This window comes from Pelodiscus sinensis, unplaced genomic scaffold, assembly GCF_049634645.1.
Source record: "Pelodiscus sinensis isolate JC-2024 unplaced genomic scaffold, ASM4963464v1 ctg87, whole genome shotgun sequence".
Lineage (NCBI taxonomy): Eukaryota > Metazoa > Chordata > Testudines > Trionychidae > Pelodiscus > Pelodiscus sinensis.
In genome coordinates this window covers 162,984-184,787 of record NW_027466017.1, presented here as the reverse complement: position 1 = coordinate 184,787, position 21,804 = coordinate 162,984, and the positions used below count along the sequence as shown (strand labels likewise).

Sequence of the window (21,804 nt, the reverse complement as noted above, 5' to 3'; positions counted from 1 at the left end):
CCTCAAACCTCCTTTGGAGGGTAATCCCGTTTCAGGAGACGGATTTCCCCCCCCCCCCCCCACCTCGTTTCTCCTCCCGAGAGAGATCTCCATTCTCAGAGCCTCTCCCTCTCATTCTCATCAGAGGTCTCTTAATCCCTGCCAGCCTCCGTAATCCCAAACCCCACCAGTGCTCAGTGAGACCTCGCCGGCTGTGCAGCAGAGGCCAGAAACATCCCAAGGACTCAACGGCTGCAGTTTTCAGCAGCTTGCAGGTCTCCTGTGGCTTCCCCACACAGTGGAGAAGGGGGATGAATTTCTGAAGGACGTCCATCAGCTCATGACTCCATACCCAGGTGCTTGAATCAGCATGAAAAGGAGCTCACAAAACGAGGTGATTGGGCATCAAAATGGCAGATGAATTTTAATGTTGAGAAATGCAAAGTTATGCTCATTGGAAAAAATAATCCCAACTATACATATAATATGATGGGGACTAAATAAACTACAACTACTCAAGAGAGATCTTGGAGCTTTTGTGGATCGTTCTCTGCAAACACCCACTCAGTGCGCAGCGGCAGTCAAAAAAGCAAACAGAATGTTAGGAACCATTAAAAAGGGATAGAGAATAAGACAGAGAATATTTTATTGCCTCTACATAAAACCATGGGACACCTGCATCTTGAATACTGTGTACAGATGCGGTCGCCTCATCTCCAAAAGGATATATTGGCATTGGGAAAGGTTCAGGAAAGAGGTTACTTTACCTCTGGATTTGGCCCTGGTGTGACCACTGGCCCCAAAATCCAAGGAGGGGGTTAATGAACTGGAGAGGGGACAGAGAGGAGCCTCTAGGCCAATTACAACACTACATAATGCAGGGAGCAGAGATGAGGTTTGTTGTTACTGCTGTATGGCCGACAGGCGGAACGGAACCTGGGACCTTTGCAGCTTAGTGTATGATCCTCCACCACTTGAGCTAAAAGCACTCAGCTCAGGCTGTAGACAAACTTATTCTCTCTCCCTCTGTCAGGGTATGTCTACACTAGCCCCCTACTTCGAACTAGGGTGGCTAATGTAGGCATTCAAAATTGCAAATCAAGCCCAGGATTTAAATATCCTGGGCTTTATTTGCATGTTCCCGGCAGGTTGCCATTTGTGATATTTACAAGCCCGGACTAACTGCCTGTGGCTACACGTGGCAGGGAAACGGGCATTCGAAATAAAGCCCCTAAATCGAACTATCTGTTATTCCTCCTGCAAGACTAGGCCCGCCAGACTTGACTCTGCTCTCAGGTTTGGAGGGTAACCAAGTAGACACAAATCACTGTAAGCGAATAAATGCCAGGTTTATTAGCTATTACAGGTGATGTAAAAAGAAAAGGCAAGAGAAGGCTTACAACATCCCTTTGGCTTGCTGGGGACTCTAGCTCAGCAAAGGCTGGACTCCCAGGCCAGGTCCAAGAGGCACCTCTGTACAGTTCCAGCTCCATCGGGAAGTCCAATGGGCGATGGCAACAGTAAATGATATTCAGTCTGTGCACAAAATTCTAGAAGCTACATCTCACTACGTGCAGAGGGAAAAAAACAAAACAAAAAACCACCGGCTTGTTTGAGGAGATTCCCACAGACCGGCTTGTTTCCCTTGGAGCTTATCTCAACTATGTGGTGAGCGCAGCCATGCCGGGCATGGCCTATCTCTCTAATGAGCGAGATTTCAGCTGGAATTTTCCTTGCTACCAGCAGGCCGAAGCCTGTTTTCTAGTTGGCAGACATGAGAACTGGGCAGATTCACTAACTCCTTGAAATACAACAGTCTTCTGGTTTTCCAACCACAACACAGACTCAATGTGTTCATCTGGAGTGATTTCCTAGAGCTAAGAGATTGCTGTGTGGCTGCCTAGTTATCCGAAAGGGCACAATATTCAAAATGATAACTAAGAGTACCATGAAGCCTATAATCAGTATATTCCTGGCGATCCAGGTCACCCATCCCGGCACTATCACCACGTACTGAAGGACCCCCCAGTTGTCATGATAAACGTTGATTTCATTTTCCCCCCACCCAGAGACAAAGACCAGCTCCGTTCCCGCAGCACTGATCACCAGTCGGGTGTTATGCTGCAGGCACGACGGCTCCTTGGGAAATTTCTCCAGGGTGAGTTCGAAGCATCGTCTCAAAATCTCCGTCATCTTCCCCCCGGACTCCAGTTTGGCCTGGACTCTCAGCAGGTTCTCGACGCTCAGCTGCTCTGGGTGGTAGTGGAGCCGGGCCAGATACACCTCCACGGTTAGCTCTTTTACGTGATACTGGAGCTCCCTGTTTTGGTAGAACACGGAAATCTCGCACTCGCCTGTCCCGGAGAGGAACTCCAGGATTCTTCCGCTGCCGTGGATCAGCATCTTCGCGTTCTGCTGGACGTAGACAGGCTCCTGTTGGAACTTCTCCTGGGCATGGATGAAGCAGTCTCTCAACTCATTGGTCATCTTCCCCCAGGCCTCCAGTTTGGTCTGGACTCTCAGCAGGTTCTCAACACTCAGCTGCTCTGGATGGGAGCGCATCCGGGCCAGATACACCTCCATGGTCGGCTCTTTCATGTCATACTGGGGCTCCCCATTGTGGTAATGCACGTAGATCTCATTCTCCCCATCCCCGGATTTGAATTCCAGCATTGTCCCTTGGCACTGGATCAACATCTGGGCATTGTCCTGGACGCTTGGGGGTTCTCGCATGAATTCCTGCAGGGCGAGATCCATGCAGGCTCTCAGCTCATAGGTCATTTTCTCCTGAGCTTCCAATTGGCCCTGCACTCTCAGCAGGTCGGCAACGCTTAACGGTTCTGGGGCCTCCCCTTCCAATGTCACTAATCTATTGCAAAAAAAAAAGACCATCACCCCTATGGCTGTGATTCCTGCTGACACAGATAGCAGTGGGAGCCATGACCCCTGACAGAGCCGGCTCACACATGATCTGAAAACCCTCTTGACTCGATCTTGCAGAACCCAGGGGAGGGACAGGAACGTTCGCTGAAATTGGGAGTAAATCTGGATGCAGAACATGAGTTCGTTCCACACTGCCCCCACGAGAGCAGCCATCAGCCCGTTGGCTTTCACCACCCAAAAGTTCATTCTGCTTTTCGTCGGAGAGGAGCAGAATTCCCTGGTCCTAGATTTCCGGGCTTGGCTCACAGTGCGGCTCCGATTCTTTCCTTCAGGACCTGAAGAGGATAAATGGCAAAAAGGTCTCAGTTTGGGTAAGGCTGTTGAATATTACAGGTGATACTATGGCAGGTTCAGGGGAGGAGGCCCAGCCTCAGTTTACCCTGTGCTGGCTGTTAAACGTCAGCCCCTTCCCAACATCTGTGGAAATTTCTGCCTCCATAAAGACATACAAAAGAGCATAAAAACATCCAGACTGGGTCAGACCAAAGGTCCATCCAGCCCAGTGTCCTGTCTGCCCACAGTGGCCAATGCCAGGTGCCCCAGAGGGAGGGAACAGAATGTAGAATCAAGTGGTTCTCCTCTGTCATCCATTTCCAGCCCCTGACAAACAGAGGCAAGGAACACCAGCCCTACCCATTCTGGCCAATAGCCATTGATGGCCCTAACCTCCATGAATTTTTCTGGCTCTCTTTTGAAACCTGTCTTCACCAATCCTCTGGCAAGGAGTTCCACAGGTTGATTGTGTGTTGTGAGAAGAAAAACTTCCTTTTGTTTGTTTTATACTTGATACCATCCTTCTTTCCCTTCCCTATAAAAAAGATACTTCCCCAGCTAGCTGGCTGCTTCACATGAATAGCATTCTGGGATATGAGTTTTCGGGAATTTTCTTTTCCCATGGTCTTTCCACGGGACTGAGAGACCTGGGTTCTTGTGCTAAGTCTGCTTTGCTACATGACCTCTCTGTGCAGGGTGGGGGTCCTAATCTCCTTTGTCAAGTCGGTTCATGAAAATGGCTAGCTGGTGTTATTGTTCATCAGTAGGATTTCTATCAATATTTGCCCATTGGACCACAATATTGTGAAATAAGTTAAAGGGTGTAATAATTGTTGTTGGTTTTTTAATTGTAATTTGAGGCCCTTGTTCAAATGTGCAGATCGATTCTCCGTAACAAAGGTTGTCGATTCTCTGCAACAAAAAAATTAACTGTAAATAAAAAATGTGTATGTTAAAAAATAACTTTAACTCCCCAATAAACCAACAAAAACTGCCAAAAATTACTGCATCTAAAAAAAAAATTAACAACCCCAAACACTAAAAAAGCAAGCATTTACCTATTAAAAGAAATTAAACTGTAAACTGTAAACTACTAAATAAAACATCGATTGGTAAAATTGTAGCTATGTGGAGGAAGGGGGGGGGGGGAGCTAGGTAGGCAGATGCTAAGCGCTTTGCTACTGTATTCTCAATACCCAGGGATCTTGCCTTTCCCCCCCCTATAAAACTCAGGGGTGCTCCTTAGAGGATAACACTTCATCTTGCTGTAGCCTAGTGCTGCAGGTTGGACTCTGGGGGCGAGAACCGCTGAGCACACTATCAGGAAAAACCCTGTCCTGTTACATCCTGAACCTGGAAGGCCCGTTGGCACCCTTAGCGCTCCTATGGCATCCTTTAGAGGTAAACATGGCATCCTGCGGGCGGGCCCTCTTCTGAAGGCGGACGGCCCGGAGGGAAGAGCCGTAGTTCGGAGCTGCAGCCCCCGCCACAGAAAACGGAGGAAGGGGCCCGTCGTCTCTGCTCCAGGCTGACTAAAGGTGCATCCCACAGCCATGCCACACGCCGGGAGCCCTGGGGGAGGGTGTTACTAGGCCTCGGCCCTGCAGAGAAGTCCAGCAGAAGGGCCCCTTGCGGGTTCAATACCTTGGGAAAGCAGGGAACCGGCACGAGGGCAAGACCAGAGAAATCTGGGAGACCGTCGGGTACTTACTGTGTGGGGGAGACAGCAGCGAGACTCCCCCGTACTTATATGCCCCCATGATGCAGCCGAGTGCGGAAATCAGACAGCAGAGACACTTTTCTCTTTTACTTTCTGTTCTGTTCACAGCTGATACTCACAGAAGCTGGAGAAAGGCATAAATACACTTGCTGGAAGGATGCAGCATCATTGCCTGTTTTTATCACTGAACATCCACAGTTTCCTCTGGTTTTTTGGTGTTATTCCTGGTTGCAGAGATGGAGGCAGAGCCCAGACTCAGAGCTAGCGGTTGCAGCTCGCGTGTCACTGCCATTCAAAACCGGGCGGGCCAGGATCGGTGTCCCCACGTTGCAGGTGGGGAAACTGAGGCAGGCAAAGTGACGCACCCCCAGGCTGCCCCACAAGGCACGGGCAGGAAGGGAACCATGTTCACCTGGGCTCAGCTCAGCGTTCCATGCACTCAGAAGCGATGACCTCTCCCATCCCCTTTTCCCACTGGGATGGGATGTTCGTGTTCATTGCTGAAGACCAGCGCAGCACTGGATACTTAGCTCGGGGCCCTGGTGTTGATCTGGTATCTGATCCAGGCCAGATTCTGATCTCGTTGACCAGGGGACATTCCTCCTCTCCTCCCAGCATCTTCCCTCCAATGTAGGTCCCAGCGAATGACTATGAGCCTGTTTGTCCTGGGCCTGCCGCACACGCACAAACAGCACAACTTGTGTACTTTGATCTGATTTGATCAGTTCTCTTATCTTACCCTACCCTGGCGCCATAGTCCAGACTCTGGGGCAATGAGGGCGGGGCTCTGTCATGTGAAACATACATTAGGTATTTTTACCTGGCAAGGTAGCTCAAGCCAGCTGGCCCCCTCCCAAAATCTTTCTTGACTTAGTGTCGTGGCTGCAGGGGGAGGATATTTTTCCTCTGGAGTCTTGATTTTTGACTAAAATTTAGAGCTTGACAAACAATAGTTGTGGATCCTGGCCATTCCATGGCACCAAAATGTGCCTGACTGGACTGAGCCGATGGCACAGCTGCTGTCGGCCAGGGAATGCAGATTCTGTTGCCAAGCACGTACCAGCTTTGTGCCCGACGTGGCACAGACGGACCATGTCCTGGCATCCAACCAGTGTTCCTGGGAGGTGGGGGGATGACACCCTCAAGGCAAAATGAAGATGGGAGCCAGCCCAGCCCACTGTGAACAGGGTCTTCGAGTTCCTGGCCTAGTCCACGGGAATGCCACTCACAATGGGCCGTAGAGGACATTCGTCTCCACCCGATCGGCCTTCCTGTGGGCACCTCGGCTAACGTGCAGGAAACGGCTGCTGCTAGAAGTAATCCAACCGTGCAAGGGCCTGTGACGTTGGACTCCATCTTAGGCCACACGCTGACACAGCAGTAGGTCCGCATGGGAGACGGTATCAAAATAAACCCCGCGGAGCATCTCAATTTGGCCTGTTTCCCTTTCTGATCCCTGGACTTGCCCACACCTCCGCCCCGCCAGCTGGCAGCTCCTGCGTACGCAGCCTGGCTGTGAGGGATCGGGCCAGGTCTGGGCACAGCTGAGGGCGTCCGCTCAGGGCGAATTGCTCAAATTCAGGGCTCCGTACAGCCCCCAGACTGGTGACCTTCCAAATAGGCCACACACCAGTCCCACAGAGCGCTCCAGCTGCCTGCCTGGCCAGCCAGAAGCCTCACGAGCAAAACCCACTGAAACCCCAGCTATATCCAAACAGCCCCAGACCTCCCCGCAGGTGAGGGGTCATAGGACCCAATCTCACCAACCCCAAATGGGTTCATCCAGTCCCAAGAAACCAGCCACAGATCCCAGGCCAATTTACACTCTGGATCTCACCCACAAACCACATTGAGCCAATCCTTTAGCATCTAACATCTAAAGGCTTGTTACGAAACCAGGCTCAGGGAAACCCAGTGCCATGGAAACCAGGCCTCAGGGAAACCCAGTGCCATGGAAACCAGGCCTCAGGGAAACCCAGTGCCATGGAAACCAGGCTCAGGGAAACCCAGTGCCATGGAAACCAGGCCTCAGGGAAACCCAGTGCCATGGAAACCAGGCCTCAGGGAAAGCCAGTGCCATGGAAACCAGGCCTCAGGGAAACCAGGCTCAGGGAAACCCAGTGCCGTGGAAACCAGGCTCAGGGAAACCCAGTGCCATGGAAACCAGGCCTCAGGGAAAGCCAGTGCCATGGAAACCAGGCTCAGGGAAACCCAGTGCCATGGAAACCAGGCCTCAGGGAAACCAGGCTCAGGGAAACCCAGTGCCGTGGAAACCAGGCCTCAGGGAAAGCCAGTGCCATGGAAACCAGGCCTCAGGGAAAGCCAGTGCCATGGAAACCAGGCCTCAGGGAAACCCAGTGCCATGGAAACCAGGCCTCAGGGAAAGCCAGTGCCATGGAAACCAGGCCTCAGGGAAACCAGGCTCAGGGAAACCCAGTGCCGTGGAAACCAGGCTCAGGGAAACCCAGTGCCATGGAAACCAGGCCTCAGGGAAAGCCAGTGCCATGGAAACCAGGCCTCAGGGAAAGCCAGTGCCATGGAAACCAGGCCTCAGGGAAACCAGGCTCAGGGAAACCCAGTGCCGTGGAAACCAGGCTCAGGGAAACCCAGTGCCATGGAAACCAGGCCTCAGGGAAAGCCAGTGCCATGGAAACCAGGCTCAGGGAAACCCAGTGCCATGGAAACCAGGCCTCAGGGAAACCAGGCTCAGGGAAACCCAGTGCCGTGGAAACCAGGCCTCAGGGAAAGCCAGTGCCATGGAAACCAGGCCTCAGGGAAAGCCAGTGCCATGGAAACCAGGCCTCAGGGAAACCCAGTGCCATGGAAACCAGGCCTCAGGGAAAGCCAGTGCCATGGAAACCAGGCCTCAGGGAAACCAGGCTCAGGGAAACCCAGTGCCGTGGAAACCAGGCTCAGGGAAACCCAGTGCCATGGAAACCAGGCCTCAGGGAAAGCCAGTGCCATGGAAACCAGGCCTCAGGGAAAGCCAGTGCCATGGAAACCAGGCCTCAGGGAAACCAGGCTCAGGGAAACCCAGTGCCGTGGAAACCAGGCTCAGGGAAACCCAGTGCCATGGAAACCAGGCTCAGGGAAACCCAGTGCCATGGAAACCAGGCCTCAGGGAAACCAGGCTCAGGGAAACCCAGTGCCGTGGAAACCAGGCCTCAGGGAAAGCCAGTGCCATGGAAACCAGGCTCAGGGAAACCCAGTGCCGTGGAAACCACCTTGGCGATGCTCTCCATGCTCTGCGCCTCCGGGCGGGCGGGAGGGAATCCGGCCCTGGGGATCAGGCCGAGGTGCCACTGCACAACGGGGGCAGACGGAGACACGGTCACAAACTCAGCTCTGGGAGGGGGAGAGGAAACCAATCAAAAAGACAAGGCGGGGGGAGGCCGGAGGTTGTCCGGTCTCCCTTGCAGGCCTCGTGGGCTCTGATTTTACTCTCGCACCGGAGGACGTGACCTGGCTTCAGGATTTACACCGGGAACATCTGGCCCCGACCTTCATCCCTAGGTTCTGTCCCCACGCTGGGTAGGCAGTGAGGGCTAGTGGTTAGGGCCGGGAGCCAGGACTCCTGGGTCCTGTCTCTAGCTCTGGGGAGGTGCCCCTTCCCTTGGACTGGAGCCAATTCAGCTTTAGGGGTGACCGAGGGAGGCGGATTGGGGGGGATAGGCTGGGGCTCAGATGCTCACTGCTGCAGGGCTGGATTAAGGGGGGGGCTAGCCAGGGAGCTGCCCGGGGCACCAACCTATGGGGGGCACCTGATTGAAGTGGTAAGGGGTGCTGTCCCCCACAAAGCCGCCCTCTCCCCCCCAGGTCACATAGCTGAGGGGCGGGGCAATGCGGGTGGGAGGGGGCGGAGCCGGGAGGAGAAGAGGCGGGACAGGGGCGGGGCCTGGGACAGGGGCGTCTGTCTCTCTGGTGGGAGGGGCCAGACTGGACCATTAACAAGCAGGGTCTCCTCTAGACCCGCTAAATCAAACCCTGCACGATGGATTGCAGCAGCCTCGATCTCCCTTTAGGGCGTAGATAAGGCTCACAGGGACGAGGCAGTACGAGTCCTCCGATCTTGGCGGGGGAAACTTCTCCAGGGTCCTGCCTGACTCACTCTCTCCTCCCACCCACAAGGTCCTGCCCCCCACGGCGTCCCCCCTAAAGCAAAGGGCACGCCCCAGACATCCCAACCTTCAACACAGCGGCCATGCAAATAGCTAAGCAATCCCTCTATTGAAACCCCCCAAAACTGCAGGTCAGAAGGCCGGCAGCCACAACGGTTACGCAATCGGCCAACACCAAACCTCCACCCAGACAAAACGCCCGACCGAGCAAACCCTCGGTAGCCTCTTACCGCGTCCTCTGCTCCCCAGCCCAAAGACGACGTATTCCCGGCTTACGCTAAGCCAGCAATGCAGCACCCAACCACACCTTTTCTGAGAGGTGCGATGCACCTTGGACGGGACAAACAGCTGACTGGATGGGGAAAGAGGGGGGAGGGGACCCAGGAACCTTGTACGGAGTGTCAAGGTCTCCTCCCGGCAGATACGGACAGCTGTTGTCTCATTCCATTGCCCACGCCCCTGGCTCTCTGATTGGTCCGTTCGTTAGGGCTCGGCCTTTTTGATTGGCCCAAAGAGGGCGTGTCCCAGCTGTCTCGAGCCCACGGGTAAGGCCTGTGTGGTCAGCTGGGACGGGCGGTGGGGTAGGAGCACAGCTGGGGGGCAGCTATGGGACATGGGATTGTCAGTCCGGCTTGAGGGGTGTCCCAGGTGTGGTGTGTTTGAGGGGGAGGGGGTCACATCCGTCTCAACTTCCTCCCCCCCCTCGGGCTGGATCAGAGCTGGTGCCCCTAGAAGTGTCCCAGTCTGTACCCCGCCCCCTTGGAGGAAGACCCCAGCTGGGGCAGAGGGGCGGTTTAGTGGGGGCGTCTTTGTGTTGCTGGATTCTCTGATTTGGGTCGGTCTCCCCTGCCTGGGAGGGACTGCTCTGGGGTTTGCTCATTTATCAGGGTTACTCCTATGGGGCTGGGGAGAGGTTCATAATTTTGCTCTTGTGCTACTTGTGTTCGCCTATGGAGCTGGATTCTCCCTGCGGCCAATTCCCCCTCCCACTGGAGCTCTCCTGCAGGAACTGGGATCCTCAGGACGGGTTCTTCCCGCCTTAGCAACACACGGACACTCACCCCCACCACCAGAGCGCGTCTGAGGGGACTGGGTCATCCGCACCCACACGCTGACCCCTCCTATGTCCCTGGACTCAGCCAGCTGGTTTAACAGCAGTATCACACTGCACCCTCGTGTGCCTTTGGGCGCCGTGGGCTGGATTTCACAGCACTTTAAGCTGCCTTCCTCCTATGCCCCCAAGTTCAGCACCTCCCTAGCCCCACTCTCACCCCACAAGCATTCGCTGGTAAACCCCACGATGAGCAAACCCCATGGGATTTTGGGGCACCACAGGGATCTTTAGCGTGGGGACAGGAGGCGTTGGTGCAGAGCGAATGGGGAAGCCAAAACCACCCCCCTGAGGAAGAGTGAGCGAAGAGAAAGAAAAAAAGCGAGAAGCAACCAGCTTAATGATCAAAGTGATTTATTTCTGGGTAGTGACAATATATATATAGGGAGCCAAACACACAAAGCAGTTACAATATTAAATCCAACAGTCTAAAACTGATTGGCTGTGTCTAGACTGGCAAGTTTTTCCGCAAAATCATCTGCTTTTGCGGAAAAACTTGCCAGCTGTCTACACTGGCCGCTTGAATTTCTGCAAAAGCACTGACGATTTCATGTAAGATCATCAGTGCTTTTCTGGAAATACTATGCTGCTCCTGTTCGGGCAAAAGTCTTTTTCCGAAAAACTTTTGCGCAAAGGGCCAGTGCTGCTTTTTTCCGACTCGGGGCTTTGCCAGAGAAAAGCGCCAGTCTAGACGGGATCTTGCGGAAAATAATCCCTTTTCCGGAAGATCTCTTATTCCTACTTTTTTACGGCAAAAACCTGAGCTGGAAAAAAGCGGCAGCCATGTTCATGCAAATGCCGCGGGGGATATTTAAATCCCCCGCGGATTTGCAATTCCGAAGTGTCTCATTAGCATCCCTTTTCCGGAAAAGGGTGCCAATGTAGACACGGCCGAGATGAAGACGTCTCAATGGAACTGATGCAGTTTAAATGCAGGTATCAGAACAGTGTTTCTTGGGCAAGGGGAGGAGTTTTTGTAGGGACAGGACACTAGTTGGAGGAGACACTGGATTTGTTTCTGGGTAAACAGAGGCGAGGCAACAGAGACTGATCACTCCTGGCTATGGGGGATGTTCTTTGAAGGAGTTTACAATGCAACTAGGCAGTTTCAGTATCTGGATATCAAAAGGCTCCATTACTAGAATTGGTCTGATAGAGATTTCCCATCAGGCCGTGCTTCTCTGCTTTCGCTATCCCATAGTTCAGTGCGGTTCCTGCCTTGGAAGAGCTGGTCTCCATGCTGTGTGCTAATGGAAAGGTCTTTTTGTTCTATCTTCAATGCAGCTGAGGCTGGGGTGTGTCCTTTACCTGTGTCTGGAGGGGTGTAGGTGGGTCTCCCCCGGCCTTTTCCTTGCTTTGTCCGTGATTCTAGCAGAGGCCTGGGAAGGGGGTTTGTTTTCCATGAGTATCACTCTCTGGGTTCTCAAAAACACAGGCCTGACAAGTGGCCACGCTCTGGTTCCCCAAGAACACAGGGCTGGTAGGTGACACTACGGCCCAATGACCCAGCTGGGATCTGCCCCATTGGCTCCCCAATCCTGTCATTTTGATTCCGGTGGCTGCATTACTGGCACAAGTCAATTTGGGCAGGTTAGACAGACATCACTCCGGAATGGTCTAGACAGTGCTGGGTCCTGCCGTGAGGTCAGGGGACTGGACTCAATGACCTCTCGAGGTCCCTTCCAGTTCTCATGTTCTATGATTCTATTATTTGAAAACCAGGCAACCCCACAACCCTGCACACTTCTAAATTCACGGATATTACAGATTATGCCAGAGGGCAGACTTGGTCCCTTTCGGTTTGGTAGTTGCAGTTTCTGTTGGGAACTGTGCGCGAGACAGCTGTGGGGAGGGAGTCTCTGGAAATCCCCCTCCAGGAGTGACAGGAGCGAAACTCCCCAGGTCTTCTATTTCACCCCGGCACACAGCTGACCACGGGAAATCGGACACAGCTCAGAAGAGACACTGTTCTCTTTTACTTTCTGCTCTGTTCACAGCTGATACTTGCAGAAGCTGGAGAAAAGCATAAATACACTTGCTGGAAGGATGCAGCATCATTGCCTGTTTTTATCACTGAACATTCACAGTTTCCTCTGGTTTTTTGGCGTTGTTCCCAGGAGTAGAGATTGAGGCTGGCCCAGAATCAGAGCTAGCAATTGCAGCTCTCATGTCGCCACCATTCAAAAAAAAGATGGATCAGTGTCTCCAGATTGCAGGTGGGGAAACCGAGGCAGGCACACCCAGGCTGTCCCACGAGGTGCAGGCAGGAAGGGAACCATGTTCACCCGGGCTCAGCCCAGTGCTCTAGGTGCTCAGACGTGATAACCACCCCCACCCCGTCCCGCTGGGACGGGATGTTTGTGTTCATTGTTGGAGACCAGCCCAGGGCGGGATACTTAGCTCAGAGCCCCAGTGGGAATCTCTGTTGGGAACTGTGTGAGAGACAGCTGTGGGGAGGGAGTCTCTGGAAATCCCCCTCCAGAAGTGACTCATCGTAACGAGGAACTTACAGAGTACAGCTTCCTGCAAGTATTAAAGTGCACCTCATGAGTGCAGCTTACCAGACGGTGTTTCTTTGTGAAACTTATAAATACGGTCACCTGGTAATATCAGACCTTTGTGCAGGAAGATTGCAATGAATTAACTGTGGTAACGGTCCATTAGTCTGCAGAACAGAAGAGGGAGGGGGGATTTGAGAGCAGCCTTCAACTCCCTGAAGGGGGGTTCCAAAGAGGATGGAGAGAGGCTTTTTTCAGTGGGGGCAGATGCAGAACAAGGAGCAATGGGCTCAAGTTGCAGTGGGGGAGATCTAGGATGGAGATGAGTGTAAGGAGGGTATGAATCACTGCTTCCAGTGCAGCCAGTTGGAATGGGAATGAAATCCTGCATGTGGTTCTGTAAATACAGTTCACTCTATTTACTCAGGCCTGCTAGCTATTCAGCTCTTAGATGGTACGTTGCCCATTGTAACCAATTTGGCTGTTGTGGGGTCACAAACTGCATGAACCCTAAATGCAGAAATTGAAAGATAGGACCACCAGTGTGTGCAACTATTGTGCTGCGAGTGCGAGGCAGTCAGAGGTGTGCTGTGGAGAACAACAGAGTTCAAAATGGCCACCCTTAAAGGGCCAGGTGACTTTTTTTTTTTTGCTCAATAACTTTTCTCCTCCCCCCCCACCCCCGCCTTTTTTTTTTTTTTTTTGCTTGACAACAAAAAATTCTTGGTGTTCCTCATAAAAAAATTATTGTTTGGTGTTCCTCAATCTTAAAAAGTTTAAAAAACAGCGTGCTAGATGGAACCCAGCCCTGCCCTGTGAATGGGTTACAATGAAATCCTTACTCAGTGTTATATTTTTACTGTTTTCATTCTTTGCCCGTGTTTTCTTTGGTCTTGTCCACACATCTCAATTTAATTCCCAAACCGCTTTTTTTAGCAACAAGCCCCCGTGAGCGTTCACACTGCAATACAACACAAGCCATGACAAATATCATCTCATGCACTGCAGCCTGCCCCTATGTTCTAATTAGACGCAGCACGCCATAAGGGCACAAGAAATGTGTGGAAAGGTCATAGACAGAGGTCACGATGAAAAATTAAGGAGAGAAACATTTAAGAAAATTTCTCAGTGGCTTAAATGACTGCTTCTTGGAGCAGCTGGTGCAGGAACCCACAAGGGGAGAGGCAATTCTCGATTTAGTCCTGAGTGGAGTGCAGGATCAGGTCCAGGATATAACCGTTACAGGACCGCTTGGGAATAGTGACCATAATATAATAACATTCAACATTCCTGTGGTGGGAAGAACACCTCAGCAGTCCAGCACCCTGGCATTTAATTTCAAAAAGGGGAATTACACAAAAATGAGGAGGTTAGTTAAACAGAAATTAAAAGGCACAGTGACTAGAGCCAAATCCCTGCAAGCTGCATGGAAAATTTTAAAGACACCATAATAGAGGCCCAACTTAAATGTATACCCCAAATTAAAAAACATAGCAAGAGACCTAAAAAAGAGTCACCGTGGCTTCACCACCATGTAAAAGAAGCAGTGAGGGACAAAAAGGCATCTTTTAAGAAGTGGAAGTCCAATCCTAGTGAGATAAATAAAAAGGAACATAAAAACTGTCAAATCAAGTGTAAACATGTAATAAGAAAAGCAAAACAAGATTTTGAGGAACAGCTAGCCAAAAACTCAAAAAGAAATAACAAAATGTTTTTTAAGTACATTAGAAGCAGGAAGCCTGCTAAAAAGCCTGTGGGTCCCCTAGATGATCGAGATATAAAAGGAGCAATCAAGGACGATAAAGCCATTGCGGAGAAACTAAATGATTTCTTTGCTTCAGTCTTCACGGCTGAGGACATTGGGGAGATTCCCAAATCTCTAATGTCCTTTGTGGGTGATGAATCTGAGGAACTGTCCCGGATTGAAGTGTCATTAGAGGAGGTTTTGGAACAATAGAAAAATTTAATGTTAACAAATCTCCGGGAGCGGATGGCATTCATCCAAGGGTTCTAAAAGAACTCAAATGGGAAATTGCTGCGCTATTCTCTTTGGTTTGTAACCTATCCCTTAAATCGGCTTCTGTACCTAATGACTGGAAGGTAGCCAACGTGACACCGATATTTAGAAAGGGCTCTAGAGGCGATCCCGGCAATTGCAGACCGGTAAGTCTAACTTCAGTACCGGGCAAGGTCCCTCACCAAAAACTCTTGTGTAAATTACATGGCTATGGGATAAGAGGGAAGCTGGACCTCCAGCTCTGCCCTCCACTCTTTGAGCTAGAGGAGAGATGTGGTCATTGCTAGCAGTAGTAGGTTGTTATCCTCCCACGGATGAGTCATGATGAGTTTTATTGGAGCTTTATCCACCACTGAAGTAAACTCCAAACAGTTCCACCAGCAGATCCCAGCAGGAAACAGGTGAGATGGGGCAGGCGGGTATCTGAGGTGGATACCTCCAGCCTCATCCTGTAATCTCCTTCTCTGCTCTGAGATGGGAGAAAAGCCCATGGGACCTTTCCAAACCCCTGTGCAGACAGATGGACAACTTAGAGCTGCCCTAGTTCTGTTCCCTCCAGACCACACCTGGGTTCCTGGATGATCCAGACAAAAGAACCCAACAACCTGGATTTGTTTTCCCAGTTTTCCATCCTCAAACCTCCTTTGGAGGGTAATCCCGTTTCAGGAGACGGATTTCCCCCCCCCCCACCTCGTTTCTCCTCCCGAGAGAGATCTCCATTCTCAGAGCCTCTCCCTCTCATTCTCATCAGAGGTCTCTTAATCCCTGCCAGCCTCCGTAATCCCAAACCCCACCAGTGCTCAGCGAGACCTCGCCGGCTGTGCAGCAGAGGCCAGAAACATCCCAAGGATTCAACGGCTGCAGTTTTCAGCAGCTTGCAGGTCTCCTGTGGCTTCCCCACACAGTGGAGAAGGGGGATGAATTTCTGAAGGACGTCCATCAGCTCATGACTCCATACCCAGGTGTTTGAATCAGCATGAAAAGGAGCTCACAAAACGAGGTGATTGGGCATCAAAATGGCAGATGAATTTTAATGTTGAGAAATGCAAAGTTATGCTCATTGGAAAAAATAATCCCAACTATACATATAATATGATGGGGACTAAATAAACTACAACTACTCAAGAGAGATCTTGGAGCTTTTGTGGATCGTTCTCTGCAAACACCCACTCAGTGAGCAGCGGCAGTCAAAAAAGCAAACAGAATGTTAGGAACCATTAAAAAGGGATAGAGAATAAGACAGAGAATATTTTATTGCCTCTACATAAAACCATGGGACACCTGCATCTTGAATACTGTGTACAGATGTGGTCGCCTCATCTCCAAAAGGATATATTGGCATTGGAAAAGGTTCAGGAAAGAGGTTACTTTACCTCTGGATTTGGCCCTGGTGTGACCACTGGACCCAAAATCCAAGGAGGGTGTTAATGAACTGGAGAGGGGACAGAGAGGAGCCTCTAGGCCAATTACAACACTACATAATGCAGGGAGCAGAGATGAGGTTTGTTGTTACTGCTGTATGGCCGACAGGCGGAACGGAACCTGGGACCTTTGCAGCTTAGTGTATGATCCTCCACCACTTGAGCTGAAAGCACTCAGCTCAGGCTGCAGACAAACTTATTCTCTCTCCCTCTGTCAGGGTATGTCTACACTAGCCCCCTACTTCGAACTAGGGTGGCTAATGTAGGCATTCAAAATTGCAAATCAAGCCCAGGATTTAAATATCCTGGGCTTTATTTGCATGTTCCCGGCAGGTTGCCATTTGTGATATTTACAAGCCCGGACTAACTGCCTGTGGCTACACGTGGCAGGGAAACGGGCATTCGAAATAAAGCCCCTAAATCGAACTATCTGTTATTCCTCCTGCAAGACTAGGCCCGCCAGACTTGACTCTGCTCTCAGGTTTGGAGGGTAACCAAGTAGACACAAATCACTGTAAGCGAATAAATGCCAGGTTTATTAGCTATTACAGGTGATGTAAAAAGAAAAGGCAAGAGAAGGCTTACAACATCCCTTTGGCTTGCTGGGGACTCTAGCTCAGCAAAGGCTGGACTCCCAGGCCAGGTCCAAGAGGCACCTCTGTACAGTTCCAGCTCCATCGGGAAGTCCAATGGGCGATGGCAACAGTAAATGATATTCAGTCTGTGCACAAAATTCTAGAAGCTACATCTCACTACGTGCAGAGGGAAAAAACAAAACAAAAAACCACCGGCTTGTTTGAGGAGATTCCCACAGACCGGCTTGTTTCCCTTGGAGCTTATCTCAACTATGTGGTGAGCGCAGCCATGCCGGGCATGGCCTATCTCTCTAATGAGCGAGATTTCAGCTGGGAATTTTCCTTGCTACCAGCAGGCCGAAGCCTGTTTTCTAGTTGGCAGACATGAGAACTGGGCAGATTCACTAACTCCTTGAAATACAACAGTCTTCTGGTTTTCCAACCACAACACAGACTCAATGTGTTCATCTGGAGTGATTTTCTAGAGCTAAGAGATTGCTGTGTGGCTGCCTAGTTATCCGAAAGGGCACAATATTCAAAATGATAACTAAGAGTACCATGAAGCCTATAATCAGTATATTCCTGGCGATCCAGGTCACCCATCCCGGCACTATCACCACGTACTGAAGGACCCCCCAGTTGTCATGATAAACGTTGATTTCATTTTCCCCCCACCCAGAGACAAAGACCAGCTCCGTTCCCGCAGCACTGATCACCAGTCGGGTGTTATCCTGCAGGCACGACGGCTCCTTGGGAAATTTCTCCAGGGTGAGTTCGAAGCATCGTCTCAAAATCTCCGTCATCTTCCCCCCGGACTCCAGTTTGGCCTGGACTCTCAGCAGGTTCTCGACGCTCAGCTGCTCTGGGTGGGAGTGGAGCCGGGCCAGATACACCTCCACGGTTAGCTCTTTTACGTGATACTGGAGCTCCCTGTTTTGGTAGAACACGGAAATCTCGCACTCGCCTGTCCCGGAGAGGAACACCAGAGCTACTCCGCCTCTCTGGATCAGCATCTTCGTGTTCTGCTGGACGTAGAGGGGCTCCTGTTTGAACTTGTCCTGGGCATGGATGAAGCAGTCTCTCAACTCGCTGGTCATCTTCCCCCAGGCCTCCAGTTTGGTCTGGACTCTCAGCAGGTTCTCAACACTCAGCTGCTCTGGATGGGAGCGCATCCGGGCCAGATACACCTCCATGGTCGGCTCTTTCATGTCATACTGGGGCTCCCCATTGTGGTAATGCATGTAGATCTCATTCTCCCCATCCCCGGATTTGAATTCCAGCATTGTCCCTTGGCACTGGATCAACATCTGGGCATTGTCCTGGACGCTTGGGGGTTCTCGCATGAATTCCTGCAGGGCGAGATCCATGCAGGCTCTCAGCTCATAGGTCATTTTCTCCTGAGCTTCCAATTGGCCCTGCACTCTCAGCAGGTCGGCAACGCTTAACGGTTCTGGGGCCTCCCCTTCCAATGTCACTAATCTATTGCAAAAAAAAAAGACCATCACCCCTATGGCTGTGATTCCTGCTGACACAGATAGCAGTGGGAGCCATGACCCCTGACAGAGCCGGCTCACACATGATCTGAAAACCCTCTTGACTCGATCTTGCAGAACCCAGGGGAGGGACAGGAACGTTCGCTGAAATTGGGAGTAAATCTGGATGTAGAACATGAGTTCGTTCCACACTGCCCCCACGAGAGCAGCCATCAGCCCGCTGGCTTTCACCACCCAAAAGTTCATTCTGCTTTTCGTCGGAGAGGAGCAGAATTCCCCGGTCCTAGATTTCCGGGCTTGGCTCACAGTGCGGCTCCGATTCTTTCCTTCAGGACCTGAAGAGGACACACGGCAAAACGGTCTCAGTTTGGGGATGGTAAGGCTGTAGAATATTACAGGTGATACTATGGCAGGTTCAGGGCAGGAGGCCCGGCCTCAGTTTACCCTGCTCTGGCTGTCAAACGTCAGCCCCTTCCCAACATCTGTGGAAATTTCTGCCTCCATAAAAACATACAAAAGAACATAAAAACAGGCAGACGGGGTCAGACCAAAGGTCCATCCAGCCCAGTGTCCTGTCTGCCCACAGCGGCCAATGCCAGGTGCCCCAGAGGGAGGGAACAGAATGTAGAATCAAGTGGTTCTCCTCTGTCATCCATTTCCAGCCCCTGACAAACAGAGGCAAGGGACATCAGCCCTACCCATTCTGGCCAATAGCCATTGATGGCCCTAACCTCCATGAATTTTTCTAGCTCTCTTTTGAAACCTGTCTTCACCAATCCTCTGGCAAGGAGTTCCACAGGTTGATTGTGTGTTGTGAGAAGAAAAACTTCCTTTGGTTTGTTTTATACTTGCTACCATCCATCCTTCCCTTCCCTATAAAAAAAATACTTCCCCCACTAGCAGGCTGCTTCACATGAATAGCATTCTGGGATATGAGTTTTCGGGAATTTTCTTTTCCCATGGTCTTTCCACGGGACTGAGAGACCTGGGTTCTTGTGCTAAGTCTGCTTTGCTACATGACCTCTCTGTGCAGAGTGAGGGTATTAACCTCCTTTGTCAAGTCGGTTCATGAAAACGGCTAGCTGATATTATTGTTCATCAGTTGGATTTCTATCAATATTTTCCCATTGGACCACAATATTGTGAAATAAGTTAAAGGGTGTAATAATTGTTGTTTTTTTAATTGTAATTTGAGGCCCTTGTTCAAATGTGCAGATCGATTCTCCGTAACAAAGGTTGTCGATTCTCTGCAACAAAAAAATTAACTGTAAATAAAAAATGTGTATGTTAAAAAATAACTTTAACTCCCCAATAAACCAACAAAAACTGCCAAAAATTACTGCATCTAAAAAAAAATTAACAACCTGTGACGGCGCGTTGGGGGTCCCCTGTCTCCTGCACCCCGAAATGGCACAAACAGACTGCACCAGCCAGTGGAATAGAGGAAGTTTATTGCCTCTCCAGGATACAGCACAGCACAGATGTAGTCTGGTCACAGAGCTGGGCTAGGATGCCTCAGGCCCCCTTGAGATGGGGGGAGACTGGGCCCCTAAACTCCAGCCCCTTTCCCTAGGCTGTCTCCTCCATGCTCCCAGACAGCAACTAACCCACTCTCTTCCAGCCCTGCCCCCCAGCCAGGGCAGCATTCCCCCTTCCTTTGTCCCTCTCCCTGGGGGGAGTCTGGCCATACCGGTTGAGAGATCCCTTTGCATAGCGACTCATCCTGTTTTGCTGGGTCGTGGTACCCACAGCAGCCAGTGGGGGTTACCCCAGAGCCAGCAGCATAGAAACCAGCCAGGTACCCCCACTACGTCACACAACCCCAAACACTAAAAAAGCAAGCATTTACCTATTAAAAGAAATTATTCAGAATCCAAGACAGTTTAGCATAGGGGAAAAACGACACAAGAACCCCACAACCAAAGCCAAACGTTTGTCAAAAAACAACCTAGCCATGCAAAACTTTCTCATTCCAATTAAAGACTACCATAAAAACCTGCTTTTCTATCATTTTTAAGAACATCCTGACAAAACAAAAGCATTGGTCCAAACCAATCCACATCCCTTCTTCTCCTCTCGTAATCCCAATCTGGTTGACCACAAACTGTAAACTACTAAATAAAACATCGATTGGTAAAATTGTAGCTATGTGGAGGAAGAGGGGGGGGGAGCTAGGTAGGCAGATGCTAAGCGCTTTGCTACTGTATTCTCAATACCCGGGGATCTTGCCTTTCCCCCCCTATAAAACTCAGGGGTGCTCCTTAGAGGATAACACTTCATCTTGCTGTAGCCTAGTGCTGCAGGTTGGACTCTGGGGGCGAGAACCGCTGAGCACACTATCAGGAAAAACCCTGTCCTGTTACATCCTGAACCTGGAAGGCCCGTTGGCACCCTTAGCGCTCCTATGGCATCCTTTAGAGGTAAACATGGCGTCCTGCGGGCGGGCCCTCTTCTGAAGGCAGACGGCCCGGAGGGAAGAGCCGTAGTTCGGAGCTGCAGCCCCCGCCACAGGAAACGGAGGAAGGGGCCCGTCGTCTCTGCTCCAGGCTGACTAAAGGTGCATCCCACAGCCATGCCACACGCCGGGAGCCCTGGGGGAGGGTGTTACTAGGCCTCGGCCCTGCAGAGAAGTCCAGCAGAAGGGCCTCTTGCGGGTTCAATACCTTGGGAAAGCAGGGAACCGGCACGAGGGCAAGACCAGAGAAATCTGGGAGACCGTCGGGTACTTACTGTGTGGGGGAGACAGCAGCGAGACTCCCCCGTACTTATATGCCCCCATGATGCAGCCGAGCGCGGAAATCAGACACAGCCCAGCAGAGACACTGTTCTCTTTTACTTTCTGTTCTGTTCACAGCTGATACTCAGAGAAGCTGGAGAAAAGCATAAATACACTTGCTGGAAGGATGCAGCATCTTTGCCTGGTTTTATCACTGAACATTCAGTTTCCTTTGTTTTTTTGGTGTTATTCCTGGTTGCAGAGATGGAGGCAGAGCCCAGACTCAGAGCTAGCGGTTGCAGCTCGCGTGTCACTGCCATTCAAAACCAGGCGGGCCAGGATCGGTGTCCCCACTTTGCAGGTGGGGAAACTGAGGCAGGCAAAGTGACGCACCCCCAGGCTGCCCCACAAGGCACAGGCAGGAAGGGAACCATGTTCACTTGGGCTCAGCCCAGCATTCCATGCACTCAGAAGCGATGACCTCTCCCATCCCCATTTCCCACTGGGATGGGATGTTCGTGTTCATTGCTGAAGACCAGCCCAGCACTGGATACTTAGCTCTGGTGTTGATCTGGTATCGGATCCAGGCCAGATTCTGATCTCATTGACCAGGGGACATTCCTCCTCTCCTCCCAGCATCTTCCCTCCAATGTAGGTCCCAGCGAATGACTATGAGCCTGTTTGTCCTGGACCTGCCGCACACGCACAAACAGCACAACTTGTGTAGTTTGATCTGATTTGATCAGTTCTCTTATCTTACCCTACCCTGGCGCCATAGTCCAGACTCTGGGGAGATGAGGGCGGGGCTCTGTCATGTGAAACATACACTTTCGGGGAGATCTTGGCGTCAGTGTGGATCGTTCTCTGAAAACATCCACTCAATGTGCAGCGGCCGTCAAAAAAGCAAACAGCGTCATTAAAAAGGGCTAGAGAATAAGAC

The 21,804-nt window shown here is 51.2% G+C and overlaps 1 protein-coding gene across 4 annotated transcripts; it reads right to left on the bottom strand.

The window, feature by feature from the left end:
- Positions 1–73: 73 nt before the first annotated feature.
- LOC112544940 (uncharacterized) lies at positions 74–21,524 on the bottom strand. Of its 4 annotated transcripts, none has more exons than XM_075918290.1 (3): positions 20,879–21,518; positions 19,197–19,395; positions 75–3,197 (listed from the first exon to the last, which is right to left on the bottom strand). In XM_075918290.1, the coding sequence occupies exons 2-3, from the start codon at positions 19,216–19,218 to the stop codon at positions 1,834–1,836; spliced, it is 1,386 nt and encodes a 461-aa protein (XP_075774405.1). In that variant the 5' UTR covers positions 19,219–19,395; positions 20,879–21,518; the 3' UTR covers positions 75–1,833. The 4 variants fall into 4 exon arrangements, with proteins under 4 accessions (XP_075774402.1, XP_075774405.1, XP_075774403.1 ...); XM_075918288.1 differs by lacking the exon at positions 75–3,197 and adding an exon at positions 14,877–18,483 and having other exon boundaries at positions 20,879–21,523; XM_075918287.1 differs by lacking the exons at positions 19,197–19,395; positions 20,879–21,518 and adding an exon at positions 4,907–5,535 and having other exon boundaries at positions 74–3,197.
- Positions 21,525–21,804: the final 280 nt, after the last annotated feature.